Below are 20,085 nucleotides of genomic sequence, written 5' to 3'. Positions count from 1 at the left end.
CCTCAGATGCAGCGGAATGTGAAGGAAACACGGCGTCAACCAGCCCCACACCCGTGAAGCCGGGGACAGCTGGGCCCTTCACCCGCTAACCGTCCCCAGGTGGCGTTCGTCCTGGGGGGGCTCCTCTTCTCTTCCCCAGCCAGCATAATGCACCCAGAAGTGCCACGGACAAGCTGCCCCTCCAGTGGCCTCCGGCTGCATGAATGCCCACTAATCATCGTGGACACAATTACCACGGGGCCAGCACCCACAGCTGCTGCCAGCACGGACCTGGGGTTCAAGTCCCAGGGACGCACTGTGTCGGATGCAGAACCCGACCCCAGCTCCATTCTGGCCAGCCTGTCTCCACGGAAACCCCTTTCCTGCAGACGCACCTGCCCCTCTGACCACCACACCCCGGCAACGCCCCGGGGCCCCACCGGAACGGCGCCGATGTCCCCCGAGACCACCTGAGAAGTGTGAGGATGGAGGAACTTCTCCAGGTTCGCGCTTGCTGCAAGCACGGGAGATTATCCAGAAGCACCTTCCGCTTCCTTCCGCGCGTCGCAGACACCTCCTGCATCAGACCCGCCTCACCTCCACGGGCCACGTTCCCTCCACCAACTTCACATCCCTTCTCGTTCAGATACCAAATCCCTTCAAGCGTCCACACGCATTAAATGAAAAAGTGAAAACTATCAGATTTTAGTACCCTCTCAATCCACTCAAAATAAGTGCTTTCCCCTTCATGTGATTAGAGAACAGTCTTCATGGACGTGAGGACACAGCATGGCCAACAGACACCAACTGAGATTGCTTCGTTACGACTTACTAGCTGCGAGCTGCCTCAAGCTTTGATTTCTTTATGACTAATGTTTCTGTTTACTAAAATGAGCTTATCCTTAAGGTAAATATAGAGGGAAAAGATGTATCACCTTATATTAAGCAGGTAATTCTCATCCTGCATTTTATGACTTTCTGTTTCTCAAGTTCAGGTCAGAAGTGTGTTTTAGGAACAAAGCACCTGAGAGCTGGTGGGCGAGGGAGGGGCAGTGACTTGGAGCGAGAGACATCCCCACTGCCCGGCAGGGCCGGACCCCAACGGTGTCCTCTGGTAAATGTGGGGACCTCCAAATGAGACACCTGCTTCGTGTGTTATAGATCACGCCCACATGGCCAAAGGTCATCTGACTCTTGGAACCCGCAGGAAGAGAGGTTGCTCTCACCACCTGTGTACCCACTTAGCCCTCTTCCGAGGGGCACACCCCCTTTCAGTCTTGCCTGGTCATCACACACAGAGCAGCGGGCAGAGGATACAACATACACTGGGAGTCCCTGAGGTCAGGTCATTTCCTGAACTGATGTGCCTGTCACCCGAGGTTCTTCCTCTCCCTACGACCTCTAAATTCACCTTCCATTTCCCCTCCCTAAACATCTCTGTGCAATGTGGTCTGTGCGTCCACTCGATGTCCTAACTATGTGATTCCACGTCAGTCATCAGAATCTGCCTTTGGAAAGCACGAGATGAGAGGCTCACATGTGTGTCCAACACCACGAGAGGTCAGGCCTCCAAAACGAGGGAGGAGGACAAGTGACCCTAGCCAGCAGACAGCTCAGAGGAACCCGAAATCCTCAGCACAAAGGCCGCCCAGGAGGGGCGCTGGAACAGAGGAGGCTGCCCACCAGCCCGGAAAGGACCACCTAGTCTGCAGACACGGGGCAGCTCTAACCCCGGGGCATTTACCACACCCCTGCAAACGTGAACTCTCCCCAGGGTCCATCTGTCAGAGCTCGGCATGAACTTCAACACATGGGAACAGCCTTCATTGTACTGGAGGGACCTGGAATCCCAAAGTTACCCACGCGGCAGGCTCAAGTGATGGGCTCTGCTGACTACAGTCACTCAGGCAACCAAGAGTGCCAGAAGCTAAGGGAGGAGAGGGAAGGACTGCCGGTGGGGCCGCTCGGCTGAACTAGACAAGAGCTGCCGTCAGGGATTCTCGTTAGGTAAGCGACTCGTTCCTGAGGAGCTGACAGGTCATCATCACAGCAAGGACTCCGCGTCGCAGCCCTGACCTCAGACACCGCGCATGACGTAACCGTGCCCTGAAGAAACAAGTGCGTTGACCGCTCATGGAGAGCTGAGGCCCGCGAGCCGCCTCGCTCCCCGCTTGGCGCCTTCCGTGCCCAGTTACCAGGTTGGGCTACGAGAGCTGCACGTCTGCATGTGCTCCCCTCGTTGAGTGTGCTAGCGAGACTGCGGCTGACGTCCAAAACGCTCACGCTGCACCGAAATTCCACGCCAGTTCTCAATAGCTACTCAAAGGAAAGCCAACATGATAAAATGAAAAGCCACTAGAAGAGGAAAGCTTGCTCAGCTTGCTTTAAGAGAACGGGTGAGCCCCTAAACGTTATCCTGCACAATACCTTTTTAGGAGTCTCTAAAAAATACCCCAAAAGACTGACAAGGGATTCACTTGAAATTCTGAGTATGCCCAACACCACGGGGGAGTGAGGTTAGACTTTGCTTATCCTTTCAACCAAAATACCATGTAAGCGTGGGCCTCTTACAGACAGACAGATGCCCGGGCCCCAGGGTCAACTGCGGCCCTTCCTGAGTCACCCAGGGCACCGGCCACCTCTCACCTCATGCAACAAGCATGTAGAGCACAGAAGAGCCACACGGCGTTCACAGCATTTTGCACCCTTAATTTTAAAATAGATTCTGTCTATTAACACGTTCCCACCAAAATAAGTCCTTCCTAAAGGCTGGTGATGGGTAGTAAGGAGGGCACGTATTGCATGGTGCACTGGGTGTTATACGCAACTAATGAATCATCGAACTTTACATCAAAAACCAGGGATGTACTATATGGTGACTAACATAATATAATAAAGAAATATTATTACTAAAAAAATGAACACAATATGCCATGAAGGTTTGGGTGCTGAAGTCATGTTTGCTCAACTTTGGCACTAGGTTTCCCCTTAAACATCAAGCGTGCAAAGGAGGGGGTAGAAAGTTGGCGAAGCAGAGCCCACACACCTGGCTGCCCCAGGTGCCCCGACTCGGGCTGCTCCTTAGAAAATGGTGGCTGGCGCGCACACCTCCAACCCCTTCCAAGCCCCAGGCTGCTGAGATGACTCATTCTCTCCCTCGCCTACCCCCCCCAACACTACCAAGTACAGACATTAAAAATTCTCATTGTAAACGTGCTTTTCAAAATCACTGGGAAAGTCGTGAAAAGGACACTGCAACAAAGAGCAGACGTGTCGGGGGGCAGCACGTGGGTGGGCAGTGTTATTTCTCAAGATGTCTGTTAGGTTATTATGTTGCTTCTGGAATTTCCTCGAATCTCCTAAGAACTCACCCCATCCTAAAGAACATCTCAGAGCACTGGGGTTTGGGGCGTCCTCTGGCCATTTACATGTGTGCTCACTGGTCACGTGAGCACAGCCACTGCAGTTTGAGGCAAATGAGGTGCCCCTGGGGAATCTTCTGGCACCTCAGTCTGTCAGAGCTAACACCACCTAGTTACACTGCATTTACACTACAATAAAGGTAAGACTTCCAGGGGACTCCGCAGGGTTCAAACTTGCAGCAAGGGAAACACACACAAGGAAGCCTTCGGAAGTCAACACCACCACTTGGGGGACGCGTGAGGAGACAAGATGCGGAGAGACGGGGAAAAGCCCCGCAGGGACTCAGGACTGTCCCCACCACGACAACCTGGCTCCCCGACGGCCACAGCCCTCCACCCACGAGCCTCCCGCAGGGCACCGTGGACAGTCACTGTTTCCCGGCCGGCCGTCCCCGGCTGGGCTCCTGCCTCTGCCCCACATTCTTTGTCCGTGAACCCCGTGGACTCTGACCTCAACAGCAGGGAGTCCACGGAACACTTCATGGTCAACACGGCTCAAGCCCTTGGCAAACCTGCTTCCCAGCGAATCGGCGGCACCAGAGACTCACCCTGACCCGTGACCGTCAGCTTTGTGACCCAGGGCATGGCACTCAGTCCATCTATGCTTCAATTCCTCTCCACAAAGTGGAACAGTTCGCGTGCCCCCCGCGCGGAACAGGGGAGGGAGCGCACGGACACCACCAGCGCGGCCCTGAGTGGAGTGAGCATCCCGCTGACTCGTGGTTCCAGTGCATCAGTCACCGCGAGGGGGCGCTTTGCAACTTCTGCTAAACTGAACTGCAAGATTATGGTTTCCAAGATATAATTAATAAGTTAGGTTTAATTATTATAAAATGAAAGCAATAATAACAATATGCCTAACTGAACGTCCCCAGCTTTTCTGCAGCTTCCACAGGGAGTTGGCATTAGACCAACCCAAGAGTCAGGAAGGCTTCCTGGAGGAAGAGCTGATGTTTGTAGAAAGTGAGGAGGCCTACGCAAGCACACAACAAAACACAGGGTGTCCCCGGCCCAGCAGGCGGGGCTGTGGCAGAGCGAGCGCTGAAAACAGCCCGGTAGGGGACAGGCTCATGGAGGGGGATGGCCTCGCCCAGGAGGCTCATCTCGCCTCCCAGAGCTGGACTCTACACCAGAGCAATGGAAGAGGCGGGTGTTGACAGGGACCGCGAGCACAGGGCAGGGTGACGGAAGAGGACCTGCTCCCACCTGGCAGCATGGAGGACGGAGCTCAGCCGCTGGCCCCACCCACCAGGGGCAGCAAACCCAGGGCGCACAGCCAGACTGAGTCCTCCTGCCCACCAACCGCTAGACCTCTGTTGCCCAGTCCATAGGGGCCCAGTGAGGTCCCTCCTGCAGGATTTCGTCCTCACAGCATCCCTCCAGGACGAGGCCAGGAGGCCTGTGTGGTGTTCAGTTCCATGCTAGAGTCTGTCTCTCCGTGGGGCCCAGTGTCCACTTTCATGGCGGGTGCAAAGGGCTGGTTAGGTGTCATGCCCTGCATGTCACCAGAGAAAAGACTGCAAACAGGAGGTGAGTTAGCTGCGAAACGACCAACGATTGAGAGCGATGGAGCAGGAATGTCCCTGTTAGACTATTCAGAATGTTCCTAAACAGAAGGAAAGAGAGAAGGAAAACTTCTGGAAAACCCAGAGCTCTCCCTCTGGTGGGCCTACTGTCCTCTGTCCCACTGGGAACATCCTGAGAGGCCGTGAGTCGTCACCCCCCGGACAGCAGCCAGCGCCCAGCCTCAGGCCTCCGGCAGCCTCACACAGGAGGCTGGCCAAGCCGGTCATCTCAGCGGGCACTGCTGCCCTGCGACCGTCATTTCAACCTCGCGGCTATGGTTCGACTCCGGCACGCTGCGCATGTGCAGGGCCATGTCTCCAGGTCCCGCCACGCCGCCTGGCTTGGCTGCAAACCCAACCAGGCCACCCAGTGCGGGTTAACACCGGGCAAGGACCACCCCTGGGGCACCCATGCCACACCCACCCAGGCCCCGCCCCCGGCCCCCTCCATACCACGCCCACCCCTCCCCCCACACCGTGCCCCCCCACCGCCGCCTCCCAGGGCCCACATCCCCAGGTCTCCTCCCTGCTCACAAGTGTGACCACGTCCAGGCTGCGCCATTCAAGGCTGATGTGCGGCACCAGCGTTCAGACCACGTGGCGGCTTTAGCAGCGCTCAGAAACCAGCCCTCACGTGGTGACACACCGAAGGGAAACCGAGCCCTTCCCGGTGGCCCGCGTACCCACGTTCAGGTCCCACCCCACTGCCCGCCAGGGTCGTGCGGCCTAGGGATTGGCACCGTCAGGGCCAGGCCAGGGCCCTGCCAGCCCTTCACGGTTTAGAAAGCCGCGTGCAGCTTCTGCAGACCCCTGGTGGGGGGCACGCCGAGCGCACCCCCATGCGCCCCTGCACGCCAGCAAGGTGCAACACTCGGAATGCCTGTCGGGGCATCGCGAGCAATTGCATCCCAGAGCTGCCCGCTTGTGTGATGTCAGGTTGGCCTTTGGGGTTTCCTAACTCTCCCTTCACTGTGCTGTTCGTGGTCCCCACAGCTTAACCACTAACCCCACGGCCCCGCTGAGACGCCTGACACCAGCGACTCCGAGTCAGGCCCCAGCGGGAATGATGACATTTGCGACCTTTGCTCTGCATTTTTTACCCGATTGTGTTATGTAAACTCCATAAGGTGAATGAGTCTCAAATAATCTTCAGAAAGTGAAATTTAAGGAGGGAAGGAGAGAGTACGAGCACGGACACTTCCGAGTGGAGGCAATGAGGAGATAGAAGCAGCCAGGCTCTCCCCATGGGGACCCCAGGGCAGCCCCCCAGTGCCTGACCCCGTTAGGCCAGCCTGGGCAGCGGTACTACTGAGCCACGACCTGCCCGCCTGCCCTGGTGAACCTCTCATTTCCGACTCTGCTCAGAGGAGACAACTGTTTGGCTGAAGGCAGCGCAGGGAAATCGCCAGTCTGTCACAAACTCTGCAGAGTTTAAAGAGAACTCACACACTAGGGTCAGGCTGAAGTCAGCTGCCCTACTATGGCCCTGTCTGGGGTCGGGGGTGAGACAGCTGAAGAGCCGGAACCAGGGACCCCTGCCCCCACATCACAGAGTGCAAGCCCTGCCTGCCTGCACCCCCAGCACACCGTGGCTGCACCCCCCACTCCCAGCACCCCCCCAGCATCATGAGCTGCACCCCCACTCTGAGCATCCCCTATAGCACCATGGCTCCACCCTCCACCCCCAGCGCCATGGCTGCACCCCCCCATCCCCAGCACCATGGCTGCACCCCTGGCCCCCAGCATCATGCTTCCACCCCCCCGTCCCCAGCACCATGGCTGCACCCCCAGCCCCCAGCATCATGGCTGCACCCCCTGGCCCCCAGCATCATGGCTGCACCCCCCCGTCCCCAGCATCATGGCTGCACCCCCAGGCCCCCAGCATCATGGCTGCCCCCCCAGCCCCCAGCATCATGGCTCCACCCCCCTGTCCCCAGCATCATGGCTGCCCCCCCAGCCCCCAGCATCATGGCTCCACCCCCCTGTCCCCAGCATCATGGCTGCCCCCCCAGCCCCCAGCATCATGGCTCCACCCCCCTGTCCCCAGCATCATGGCTGCCCCCCCAGCCCCCAGCATCATGGCTCCACCCCCCTGTCCCCAGCATCATGGCTGCCCCCCCAGCCCCCAGCATCATGGCTCCACCCCCCTGTCCCCAGCATCATGGCTGCCCCCCCAGCCCCCAGCATCATGGCTCCACCCCCCTGTCCCCAGCATCATGGCTGCCCCCCCAGCCCCCAGCATCATGGCTCCACCCCCCTGTCCCCAGCATCATGGCTGCCCCCCCAGCCCCCAGCATCATGGCTCCACCCCCCTGTCCCCAGCATCATGGCTGCCCCCCCAGCCCCCAGCATCATGGCTCCACCCCCCTGTCCCCAGCATCATGGCTGCCCCCCCAGCCCCCAGCATCATGGCTCCACCCCCCTGTCCCCAGCATCATGGCTGCCCCCCCAGCCCCCAGCATCATGGCTCCACCCCCCTGTCCCCAGCATCATGGCTGCCCCCCCAGCCCCCAGCATCATGGCTCCACCTCCCTGTCCCCAGCATCATGGCTGCACCCCCAGCCCCCAGCATCATGGCTCCACCCCCCTGTCCCCAGCATCATGGCTGCACCCCCGGCCCCCAGCATCATGGCTCCACCCCCCTGTCCCCAGCATCATGGCTGCACCCCCTGGCCGCCAGCACCATGGCTGCACCCCCCGGCCCCCAGCATCATGGCTGCACCCCCTTGTCCCCAGCATCACGGGCTGCACCCTCTGCCTGCACCATTGCTCTGCCTGCACCCCTGCTCTGACATCCTGGGAGGGCCCCTCTTAGCTGCCCAGCCCACACTCTCAGAGCACCTCCTCCTCTTCCCCGACCCTTGCGCCCTGCAAAGGACCCTTATGAGGCCTCCTCACATGTCCAGTTGCCCACCCCTGGCTGCCACCCAGAGACTCAGGACTTAGGGGGAAAGCCACCTTCCAGGCAGCGCTTCTGACAGCGATGACCCCTCCCGTAGCCCCAGCCCACTGTCCACGGCTCCAGCAGGGCCACACGTCACGTGACACACAACTGTCTTGTCTGCTGGTCGATGGGGTGCATCATGGCTGGACAATGTCCTGCTTGTCCCCATTGTCTTGCGCTGGCAACAGGCACCCAGGGGGACGTCGTGTCTGTCTCATACCCTGGCCCTTGGAGCACATCCGGACACTGTGAGGGCTGTGTCACAACTTCAGTGACATACTTCACTGGGCTGCCCTTCCTTCTCCTCCTTCAAAGTGCCCTCTGTTCCGTGGAACATGCATTCCGAGAAGCCCACCAGCACGGACGCAGCGTGCTGGGCTGCAGGGCACCTCGCACGTATGTGCCTCATGCACAGCTGGGCACCTGCTCCCTGCCCGCAGAGCCAAGGTGGGACCAGCTCTGCCACGCTTGCCCTTGGGAACACCCAGACAGCAGGGAAGCCAGGCCTCCGAGCCTAGATCGCACAGCCGTCAACTTACAGCGCTCAATGAAACTGGGAAACCCAGGAAGGAAAGAAGATCAGAAAAAAAATATAGTGATTTTTTAAAACAAAGCCTGGTTAGAATTTGGCTGAGTCAAGTTCTGGGTTAGTTCGTGTATTCTTTTCAGACATTGCAGCTCACAGAGCCCGATGGCATACAGGCTTCTCCATCCTCCCTGTGGGGAACAGGTGACCCGGCCTCCCTGGTGTGGGAAAGAGGCCGTGATGCTGGGGGTCGAGCTGGTGGGGCCGCAGGTGGTAGCAGGGACCACAGTGAGGAGGACAGGGATGGCTGGGCATGATTCCATGCACTCCGGGCAGACGTCAGGAAACCTAAGGGCAGAGAGAAACAGAAATACAGACAGAGATAGAGAAGGAGACAGAGACAGAGATGGAGACAGAAACAGAGAGTCAGAGAGGCAGAAAGACCAAAAGCTTTAAAGAGAGAGACTGAGGGAGAGACAGACAGAGATTAAGCTCTAACTCCATCTTTGCTTTGCCAATTTAATTATTTTGTCATTTTTTGTTAAATTTGGGGGTTAGGTAAGAAGAACAAGGTTGAGGTTTTGGGAAAAGGGCTGATGTGCCAGGCTTTCCCAGGAGGAAGGAAGCCCGGGTTGCACAGGGCCTGGGCCCTGTCTTGGGCGTGTCCTCCGGCCCCGCCACCTTTCCTGAGGCAGACATCAGCCCACGGGGTGCAGGTGCACCTGCTGGGGAAGGTCGTCAGGGGAACGTGACCATGGGTTGACCGGGGGCTGGACTCGGGCTCTGGGAGGCTGCTCACCCCCTCCGGTGTCCTGGGATGTGGGTTCCGCCCACGTTTTACTGCCAGAAGCCGCCCAAGGACACAGGCTCAAGACGGAGGTATAGTGTGAGCCTATGAGGACCGGTTCATGACTGAGCCCAGTTGGATCCTCTTTACAAAATTTCCGATCTGGCGGGAGACGATATGCCAGGGTCGCTCGCAGCCTGGGCCACAGCCCAGGATCCCCGGAGCCCAGCAGCAGCCCCTCCGACCCAGCAGCAAGCAGCAGGGCTACCCGGGCCTGCAGGGACGACACCACCGGCTCCGCGCAGCCTGGAAATGAGCCCCAGCTCCGACGAGGACCAGGGTGGGAAGGGACACCCCTGGATGGTGGGCAGGCCATCCTCCTGACGGCCTCCAGTAAGAGTCCGTAGGCGACTGCAGCCACAGCAGGAGAAGCACGGAAAGAAGAGCCGAAGTGAAGGAAGGGGAGGGAGCAGAGATGTGAGTGGGGCCAATAACCACCTCTCCGAACTTCCTTCAGAGTTCTGGGGACAAAGAGATGTGATCGGTTCCTGAGCCTGGTGCTGGTGAGAGGTCAGCGGGAGTCCAGAGGGACGAGGGCACCCTGAACACATCGTGGGGAGGGGCTTGATCTGCTGCACTGCTGTTCTTTCGGGTAAGACCCATCCTAAAACCGGCATGTTGGAGAACTTCCGCCCTGGAGCGCGGTGCAGTATCCTGTGGGTTTAGCAGGTAAGTAGTATCCAAGTCACGGAGTGAGCGGGTCCCGCAGCAGCGGACAGCTGGGGTGCAGACAGCTCTGCTCAGGAGCCCCTCTGTGCCCCAGCAACACAGCACTCCTGCCCCATGGCCGAGGAACAGCCCTGCATTTAACAAGCTCATCCCAGACTTCAAGACAGCTGCCAGAAACATCAGATAAAAATTGTCCCTGTTGCTTTAATGCCCAGATTTAGCATCTCTGCACCAGGACTCAAATCTCTAAAACTGGAAAGTTGAATGTGGTGCCTGAACTCACACTAAGTGGCAGCAGCCCGTGAGGTCTTTTTGTTGTCAAGGTGGCAGAGGCTTTGCTGGTGGTCGAACCCCAAAGCCCACCCAGGAGCCCCCAGCGCCAGAGCCAGGCTGCTCTTGGGCTCCCTCCTGTGGCGGATGCCGGGAACGTTGGAACCTGGCCTGCAAACCAGCGGGGGGCCGCACCTGTCCTTCACACAAGGTGTGAAAGGGAGCAGAGACGCCAAGGGTGCCGGAGAAGAGATCCATGACTCCACCTGGATTATATCTCTGAATGAAAGGAATGATCCATCTGTGGCAACTCCCTCCAAAAGATAAATCTTTTAAGAATGAAGAGCTGATTATCAGGAGCACATATCTGCAGATCCGCAAAGCTACAACTCAGCGAACGTGTATGTTCAGGTCAGAGCCGTTACTCACTTTCCTTACCCCGAGGCGTTTACAAAAACCTAAAATATATACACCCGCCAAGTGTATATAGCATCTTGGCAAGGATATTACAAGGACAAATGAGATACTATCGTGAGAGCGCAGAAGGCTGGCGCTCCCTATTCTAAAAGAGGAAGATTCAGAGTGTCAAAACCACTTATCGCACGGAACTCCTAATCCCATGAACCAGAGGCCACCATCCTGATGTCTCCAAGAGCGTGCCCACGTTCCCAGGAGACATCCTGTGTACAAGGTGCTAGAATAGGGGGTGGGACAACCGGGACTACTGGGAGCTGCTTGAATGACTGTATGCAATTCAAGTGTCAATTATCGGATTAGCACAAGCTTCTAGAGTAGGGTTCACGGGAACGTGTACTTGGAAGTCCAATGCAGTGTTTTCCTGACTTTCAAGTCATTGATTCTGAAGGGTGGTGAAAGAGGGGAAAGACATACCCAGATGTCCCGGGACTTTTCCCTGGAACGGTAAATCAGTGCAGCAAATGGACATGTCCTCTGTGTCTCGTCTCCTGGGGTGAGTCCTGGCCTGTCGTTCAGGCGCGTCGAGGCCAACAACTCTTACAGGAAGACAGGAGCGCTCAACAAACTTGCATGAGCCAGAGGGGAGAGTCCCAATCTGGGATAAGGGGGATCAGGATACAAATCTGGTTTTTATGGGAATAACATAATAGTTACCACTCACAAATCAAAAAAAACAAAAAAGCAACTGGCCCCAGGGGGACACTGGCTTAACAGAATCTCAAAATTAAAAAGTTATATAGAAAAGTTAGCCAAGCACCCACTAGTGCCTCTTACGAGGTTATGCTTCGCCAATTAAGGACCACCTGCTTCTGCGATCTTGTGTCTAGACTGACCGCCACATTCCTGAAAGGATACTGATCAACCAGACCTCAGAACGGAGCCTGTTCAGAGAGGAAACTGGGAGCCTTGGGCCCTAAGGACCCCACAGAAGGGACAATGGCAGACACAGAGCAATGCTTAGCAGTCGCCTCGGGCACATGGACAACCCCGTGTTGTTCAGAGTCCAAATGCTGGACAGAGAGCCCAGGCCAGAGAAGCAAGGGGTCGGGGGATGGCAGAAAAGGCGTCTGGCCTCCAGAAAACCTAGTCACCTTCTCTAAACACCTACATGAGTGGCCCATGGAAAACAGACGATGTAAATTCTGGCTGATTCAGCTATAGATGAATTTTTAAAGGTTACATGACTGATTCTCAGCCTGCATTAAAACCAAATTCCTTCAGGAGTTCCTACGGGTGCAGAGGAGTCCTCCTGATGACAAACTGTATCCCTAATGAATGGCATTAGAGCAAGGCACCAGGATGTCTGTATTATCTGTCTTTTCAATGTTTAAAAACTTCATGTGTGTCTGTTTGCCAAAGATGAAGGACTCCCCGGCCATGATGTCCAGGCACACAGTCAGCTCCACAGGAGACAGGGGCCACCTCCATCCCAACCACCTCCTCCCCTTCTCCTCCGCCATCCTCCTACAGCTGGCAGGTTCTCAGGCGGCTGCCGTGCCGGCCCCGGGCGGAGGCGTGGGGAGTGGAGTCCTGGCCCGCGTGGCGCCCAGGCTGCCGGCTGTGCTGCCGGCCTGGTCTGGCTCAGTCGTTCACGGTGAAGGACGTAAGCAGCTCATTAGAGTACTTAATGTGACTGATCTCGGAGCAGAAAGTACGATGCGAAAGCATGACCTACATTTCACCTGCTACCCCAGGTAACGGTACGTCACAGAAAGGGTGCCGGGGCGCCTCTGCCCCAGCAGGTGATGCGCGGTCTAGAACCCTAACCCCGGTCGGCCAGGAACCCCCACAAGATCGTTCACGGGACCATCTCAACCCTGCAAGCCACACAGAACGGCAGGACACTAACTTCTGGTTTCCAAAGATCTACTTTTTTAAATTAATTTTCAATATACTTTAAACAACGTTGTGATTACACACTCCTAGGTCCTGTGTGGAAAGAATCAATACGCCATGGAAGACAGACAGTACACGAAATCCTGCTCTGAAACCTTCACTCAAATCTCACAAGTCGTTCTTAAAAATACAGGCATTCATGGAATTTATCATTTTTTTGTCATTTCCGCTTCGTGTTTCCAAGGGGCTGGCTCCTCTCAATGGGGAGATTGTAGCCTATGAAGGCTTTCCTCCAGCTGGCGTCTAACGTGTGGCGGTGAAGCTGTGAGCGTGCCTCTGGGATGCTTCTGTCCCTCGTGCGCTCTTCCCGGTGTGACAGGACAGCTGGGGCAGGGAAGGAGAGCGCGTCCGTGACAGGTGCGCGAGGAGAGGCCGACCGCGTGCACGGAGCTCACCGGAGACCGTGGCCGGACACACGGAGAAAGGACAAGTCTCCCTTCGGTTCTTCTCAAAACAGGCCAAAGTGCTGAGAAAGGCACGGAGAGTGGGAGGAAAAGGCAGCTGGATGTACATGGATGGGGACCGGCTTCAATGTGGGCCACGCGGGCCCCAGCGGCGCCCCAGCCCTCGCAGCCCTGGCGCAGCCGAGCCTCAGCAGAGGCACCTGCCTGAGCGCGCAGGTAAGGGAGCTCACCACGAGCCGCACGGAAGCCGAGCAGGTTCCCTCCGAAGTCAGAACCTCGGGCGGCCGCTCAGAGTGCCTGCAAACCTGTCTCGGCCGCCGTCCACCGAGACACAAACACGGCCCCCCGCAAGCTGTCCGATGGCCCTCGGTGACACAGGCGGACGCGCAGGCCAGGGTCTGCTCCTCAGGCTCCAGGGGCACTGCGCCCTCCCCCCGCCCACAACGGGGCTGGGGCGGAGGGGACCCCACCCTGACAGCGTCCCAAGGCCGTCTTCAGGGGGAGGGTCCGGGAGAGCCTCCTTCACAGCACACAGCCTCGGCATCGTCCCCAGAGCACCCCCCCCCCCCACGGAGCGCCTGGCCTGGTCCAGAGCAACGTCTCTCCCCTTGTCTGCCCCTCGAGGGCTGGGGTGGGATGGCCCGAGCCTCGGAGGTCAGACGGGCTCCCCTACTCCCAGGAAGGAAGCCAGCTGCTTATGACGCGGGGTCTCGTAGGTAGGACGGCGTCCTTTGTTTCCAGTGTCTTGATTACTCCACGCAGCAGCAGACAGATACACAACACGACCCCCTCGGGCAAGGTCGCCTGTATACCTTGGCAAAGGTTCGCCAAAAAACTGATGGACTTGTTCTTTAAGAAGTGACTCAAGTCTAACAAATTTGAGAACATCCAAAATGGAACGGGCCTCACAGCCCGGGCCACACTAAAGTGTTCTGAACCCGTGATCAAACACACCGCAGATTATTGTGTTTACCTAAAACTCTCCATGCTCTCTGAAACTTCATTATTATCGGGACAGACTCTGCCAGCAACCTCAAACCCTAGGAGTTGGCTTACCCCCGCCCCCGCAAAAAAACTCTGCCCCAGACGTGGGGCTTGCTAATGGATGGGTCAGTAACAGGATGCTGGGGATACAGTGACAGCGGCGGCCCACCCCCGCAGCTCGCTGATGGCCAGGACCCAGCAGGCAGAGGGGACGCAGTGCTCACAGGGGAGAACAGGAGGGACGGAAAGTCAGAAGCCTCACTAAAATAGCAACAACAGCCTCATTAACGCCTGGTATCTTGGTGATGGAGGCGAAGGGGATTCACTGTGATTTGGGCAGGAGAATGGAGAAAGACCACCAGGGAAAAGAAAGTAAAACGAAGGAAGACACATACTGGAGGAAGGAAGGGTTCACTTACTGTGTGGACATTTCACCTTGTCCTAAGTGCCAGCTTCATGGGTTCCATGCCACATTATGTCATACGCAATAAAATCTGAACATAATTGTGGTTTTAGCAGTCATTCTGAGACCGCCCTCATGTCAAAACTTCTAATTAAATTTAGCTGGATATTACAGTACGTAAGCTTCCATTTATAATTTCTTTTTTTTTAATTCTGACAATACAAATGCATTAACATTTAACTTGGCTCCAATTTTTTGTGTTTTATTATGAATCTTTGCTCTTTGATTTTCAGCCTGCGACTACAAAGCCATATAAGACTGTCTATTACTAATACTTTTAGAATAATTTCTTCTCAACCCATATGAAATTAGGATTTTATTTTCTGAATTCTTTTCTCTTGTGGGCTTCAGGTAAATATTTAATGCATCAGTGTTACTCAAACTGTAAGGCGGTACAAACATTCAGAGTGGGATCCCACCCCATCACTGACACCACCAAGCAGCAAGACAGAAAAGGACCATTCTAGTTTTCTATGAATGAACTCAGAATGCTATTTCTCAATTTTTCTTCTTTAATTTCAAAAGAAATCCATCATTTTTAGTTTTGTGTCTGGTATGTGGAGAATGGAATAATTTTAATTCAAAAATACATAAATGTTACCTTGCTCTCTATCCCAGTGCTCTGCTAATCCTAGTAACACCCCCATCCTAAAATCCTGGGGCGTTGTGAAGGCTTATTTTGATACAGAATTACCTAGAAATCTGCTCTGTTCTGAGCCGTTGTCACATCAATGCCCACTCACTGCACAATCCTCTCAGGACCTGAACTTGCCTATAGCTTTATTTATGGTCTTGATTTCAAGTCAAAATTAAAGTGACCGTCTAGATGTTGGGGTCCAGTCGCCATGTAAAGGGGCTTCTAGGTCGGAAACTGTCAACGGTGTTTACTTTCCTCCCCCCGTCCACCTCTGCAGTCGGTGTTCTGCTGACGAATGAAACACAGCCTTGCAGAGCACCACTCGTGCTCAGGGCATTTGCAGTGGGAGAAGAACAAATGCCCAGAATCGCTGCCTAAAGCTTCTGACCCTCAGTGAGCACAGCATCGAAACCGTATGGCGCACATTTCACACCCCAGTGGCCCAGAAAGCACGTGCGTGTTGTGCCGATGTTCCTGTAATATTGATATCAGACCCCCTCTTGGGGGTGCTAATGATGAAATTACAGATTTTAAAACTTACAGATGAGCAAATACTGTCTTTCTGTTTCCTTCCTTCTCTTCCAAAGCAAAGAAATACATCCAGGAGCAGAGAACAGCCGTTTCGACTCTGTCCTTACGTGTCCCAACCCCCTGACCAATGGAGCACATTCCCTCCCCCGCGGGAAGGGGGGAGGGAAAAGACACTAAGGGATTATAACGTCCCTGAAGGTGACACGGAAAAGAGTGCAGGGAACACCCATTCCCCCAAAGGAAGAAAAACAAATTCAGGTTGAATTTGGAAATGGTTGGATCTGCTTGGGTCCGGGGGCAGTGCCCTTGTCTCTCCGAGCGTGGACGCAGCAGAACGTCTGTGGGTGGGTTGCTGTGAGCGTCACGCGAGCAGCACAGACGCAGCGCCTCTCACAGACCGTGTAGGGCAGCGTGCTCACAGCCAAGTCCTGGGCATGAACCCAGGGCAGCGGCCTCATCCGCTGGTCACAAGACAAGGCCAGGCGTGTGCATCTCGAGTATGGGCAAAACACCATTGAGTCGGATCAGAAAGGAATCCACTGGCTTGATCTCAAATACTGCGGGAAGGGGGTCAGGGAACATCACTGCCCCGAAGAACACATTCAGGTGGGGCTTACTGTCCGTCCGCCAAAACCCATACGACTACACCTGTGACAGAGTGAAAGCAGGGCGATCACAGGTGCGCACCTGGAGATAAATATAATTGTGTGTGCTCAGTAACTACAACTGCAGATTATTCCGTGGTCCCAGCCATTCGCAGAAATAAAAAGGGGACACCTGCGTGGCTCAGTTGGTTAAGTGTCAGAGTCTGCTTGAGATTCTTTCCCTCTCCCTCTCCCTTTCCTCCCCCTGCTCTCCGAAATAAATAAATAAAATCTTTTTTAAAAGATGTTTTTAAAAAGAAGAGAAATAAAAAGAAAAAAAAAAGTCAAGCATTCCCACGAAAAATGGACATGATCCAGCCTTAGAACGTACCTACTTCTTACAGGAAGAAATAGACGTGGACCCTGTCGGGGCGGATGGAACATGCTTGACAACATCGTCTGTTGATCGGCAATGACACCGAAGTCTGAGCGCTGACCAGGAGGTCACGCAAAGCCAACAAAACGTCATAAGGAAAACATAAAGGGCCTTATGTTGCCATTTCTAAAGAATGACTTTGGTGGGGGGAGGAAAAAAAGGTAATTATCAAGCGAAGCAGATTCTCTTCGTGTTGAACACCAGGCAGGAGCGGAGATGAAACCCAGGGCCACTCTGACGGCCCTGCCCCCAGGCAAAGACCATGTGGTGTCAGGAGGGAGGAAGGCAGGTGCACAGTTCTGGGAAGCAGGCGTGACAAGCTTCCAACCCACAGAGGTGGAGGATTATCTCTGTTTCTAGGTGAGAACAGAAGGTGGGATTGAAGGAGGCCGAGAGGAGTCCATGTTCTGTCCTCTGCCCGTCGAGCTCTGCACAACTGACCTCGACTCAGCACGTGGAAGCGCCAAGAGCAGAGCGGTGTGCTGGAAGCATGTGTGATGGACAAGCACATCGCCAGGCCAATACCCGCACACCCGAAGGACGCGGCAGCAGACCGAATGATCACAGCACTCAAAACACCGCACAAGGACCAGGGGCACGGTGCCATCAAAAATAGTGCTAAGTGGAGAACCAACATACACCGGGCATACTAAAAGCCTTATCTTTAATCCTCACAGCATGCTAAGCAGACATTACTGCATCCCCACTTCACCGATAAGGAACCTGGAGATTAAGAAAGTTAAGTAACGTGTCTAGAGTCAGTCACACATCTGGGCTGACGCTGCCTCTCTGATTTATTAAAGATCAGATGTAAACCTCGTAGAGGAAACAAAAGATCCCCAAACGCTAGAAAGTGATCTGAAAAGAGGTGATCACCGCAGAAGGCCCAGCACATCTAACACTTCCTCCTGACCCCTCAGCCAACTTGCTGAATTCCTAGACTGTAGGGTGGGATGGGGAGGAATATGCCAAAATATTTTAGGGCCTGAAAATTTCCTTCTGGATGTGAAAGCATCGTGCATTGCGTTTGCAAATGTAGATTCAAGGCAAAGGTTTTCTGGGAGGGAGCAGAACAGGGTACTGCTCAGCCCTGGAATCCCCAGGCAGGCAGCCGGGGTCCCTGCAGCCAGGGAAACCACACAGCATCTGCAGAAGCGAAGGACAAGAGCTCCGAAGTAAGCATTACACAGAAGGATGGCTGGGAGGGGAGAGACCAGAACCTACAGAGATTTAATAACTAACCACCTCGCTTCTGCTTGTCCAGGGAGGTCCCAACAGACCCAGGAGCTCCCGGAAAGCAAGCCGGCACATGGGAGTCTACCTTGTACAGGGTCCGAAAATCCGTGGCAAGGGTAGGTAGCTGCTGCTCCAGCTCTGCGAGAAGGTGCCAGGGTCCTTTTGAGAACTGCTCTGTGCCTCTGTGGCTCTCCACGCTCTCTGGGCGAGAGGAGTCTGCACATACGTGTGCTATGGATGTGGACACACAGGAACACACAGGAAGCCTGTCTGATGGCCTCTCTGGGGTGATAAAAGTTCCGCAGGAACGCTGAGCCTGTGGAAACGTCCTCAGAGCTTCCAGGGAGCAGTTTCTAATCTACAAGTCATTTGCAAGACACAAGGCAGGGACCCAAGGACTGCTCCAGAAGAATTTTAGGTATGAACACTGAACTCACTAACTTCTTTCCCCCTCATACTGCTTGAAAAAAAAAAAAGGCCCACAGGACTGCTTCAAATTTGCTGAAAAGCAGAACTGGACCACAGCTCCTTTCAAACCTTAGGTATTTTCCATACAATAAACCCCTTCAGGACAAGTCCCACTACTTAAAAGCATCTCTCCAACCAGAGGTGTTCTCTCCACCTTCGTGTTTTCTCAAGCACTTGTTCAAAAACACATTTAAGTGGAATGTTTTCGTTTCTGCAGATTGCATTAATTATGGGTTTGCAAACACTGCAAGCCCACGAGGTCTGCCCAAGCTGGGGGCTGCAGACTCCCGGCCTGGGCCGGCGGCCGGTGGCTTGGCTCGAGCCCTGCGCATAGCTCCGGGCTTGGCCCCGCGCGCCGCCGGCCAAGGCTGCTGCAGAGAAGTTTCGGCTAAGAAAGAAAAACACACAGTGGTCAACCGCGGTGACCCACGCGCTCGGGAGCGCGCCTGCTTGCGCGCAGCACCGGGACCAAGAGAGGACCCGGGAAAGGGGACCGCAGAACGTGGAGACGCCTCGTCCAACAACTTCTGCCTGCCGCCACGAGTGAAAATAGTATTTATTTTAATGTCATCTGCGTCCTCCTAGATTCACTTGGGGCGGGTCTCTGGCACAGGCAGGCTCACCAAAGGGGGCTCAGGAGTAGGGCCCAGGACTAGCAGCTCCTTCCCCCAGCAAGCGGCCGCGGGTCCGCGCGGTGCCCACGGAGAGCCGGAGTGATGGAGGGACGCAAGGCCGTGCGCGCTCCAGGCCGGAGGAACGGCACTTAGCGGATGACCGTGCCCCCGGCGGGGCGGCCCTCAATCCGCTGGGCGGCGCCGCCGTCCCCAGCCTTGTGTCCGCCTGCCCACCCGTCAGCTGGACGCGCAGGACCCCGAGAGCACCCCCACGCGGTGGTAAGACCCCAGAAGCCCACGCAGCCGCCTGGGGACCGGCTTGGGCCCCACCTGCTCGGACCCCGCAGGCGGGAGGTGGCGCCACGTTCCCGAGGAGGGTCACCTGCTTCCCGGGGTCCGGACGCTCAGGCAGGAGGGGAAGGCGGGGACCGCGCTGGGGCGAGCCGCCAGGTCCCCCGGGACGACTCACCGTGAGCGCCGAGAACTTCTGCGCGGGCGCCGGCGGGAACAGCCCGGCGAGCAGGGGCAGCCAGCAGAGCTGCGGGAGCAGCATGGTGACGCGCGCGGCACGGCGGCTGGGAGCCGGGCGCAGCGGCCACTCGCGGTCCTCACCCCGCGCTCCGGGCGCCGGACTCCAGCAGCTGCCCTGCGCACGCAGCGGCCCTCCGCGTCCTGTGCGGCTTCGCCGGCTGCTGTCAAATAACTCCAGAACTTCCCGGATCCTCCTCCTGCTCGCTCGCTCCCTCCCTCTCCTCCTCCAGCCCCACCCCCGCGCCGCCGCCGCGCCCGCTCGGCTCCGCTCGGCTGCGCGCTCGGGCCTGGGGCCGCCCTGGGCGCGGGTCTGCAGGAGCGGGAGGTGGAGAGGGGCCACTGGGGCTGCGCCGCCTGTTAGCGCCGCGTGCGTGCCGGCTTCCCTGCGCGCGCGCACACACATACACGTGCACAAACACGCGTGCGCACGCTGCTGAGCCGTTCTGGTGTCCCAGGGCACCGACCCCCTGCACGCTCGACAGGCCCTGCGGTTAACCCACCGCTTTACGCCTAGGTCTGTGCCCCAGTTCCCAGGGTTCTCCTGGACCTCCAGATTCTGATGCTACCTCATTCGGCCCAGAATGTCGCCGCTCACATTTGCT

General features: G+C 56.3%; 1 protein-coding gene across 3 annotated transcripts in view; it reads right to left on the bottom strand.

The window, feature by feature from the left end:
* Positions 1-19,626, bottom strand: part of SMOC2 (SPARC related modular calcium binding 2) — a 155,574-nt gene extending 135,948 nt beyond the window's left edge. Inside the window, exon 1 of one of the 3 annotated variants that reach the window (XM_040628071.1) lies at positions 19,422-19,626. In XM_040628071.1, coding sequence (XP_040484005.1) covers positions 19,422-19,505 — 84 coding nt within the window. In that variant the 5' untranslated portion in view covers positions 19,506-19,626. The remainder of the gene's footprint in view (positions 1-19,421) is intronic. The other 2 variants (XM_040628072.1, XM_040628073.1) reach the window with 2 other exon arrangements.
* Between the last annotated feature and the right edge of the window lie 459 nt (positions 19,627-20,085).

Source organism: Ursus maritimus, unplaced genomic scaffold (genome assembly GCF_017311325.1).
Source record: "Ursus maritimus isolate PB19 unplaced genomic scaffold, ASM1731132v1 scaffold_13, whole genome shotgun sequence".
NCBI classification, from domain to species: domain Eukaryota; kingdom Metazoa; phylum Chordata; class Mammalia; order Carnivora; family Ursidae; genus Ursus; species Ursus maritimus.
This window is presented reverse-complemented; position numbering and strand designations above follow the sequence as displayed.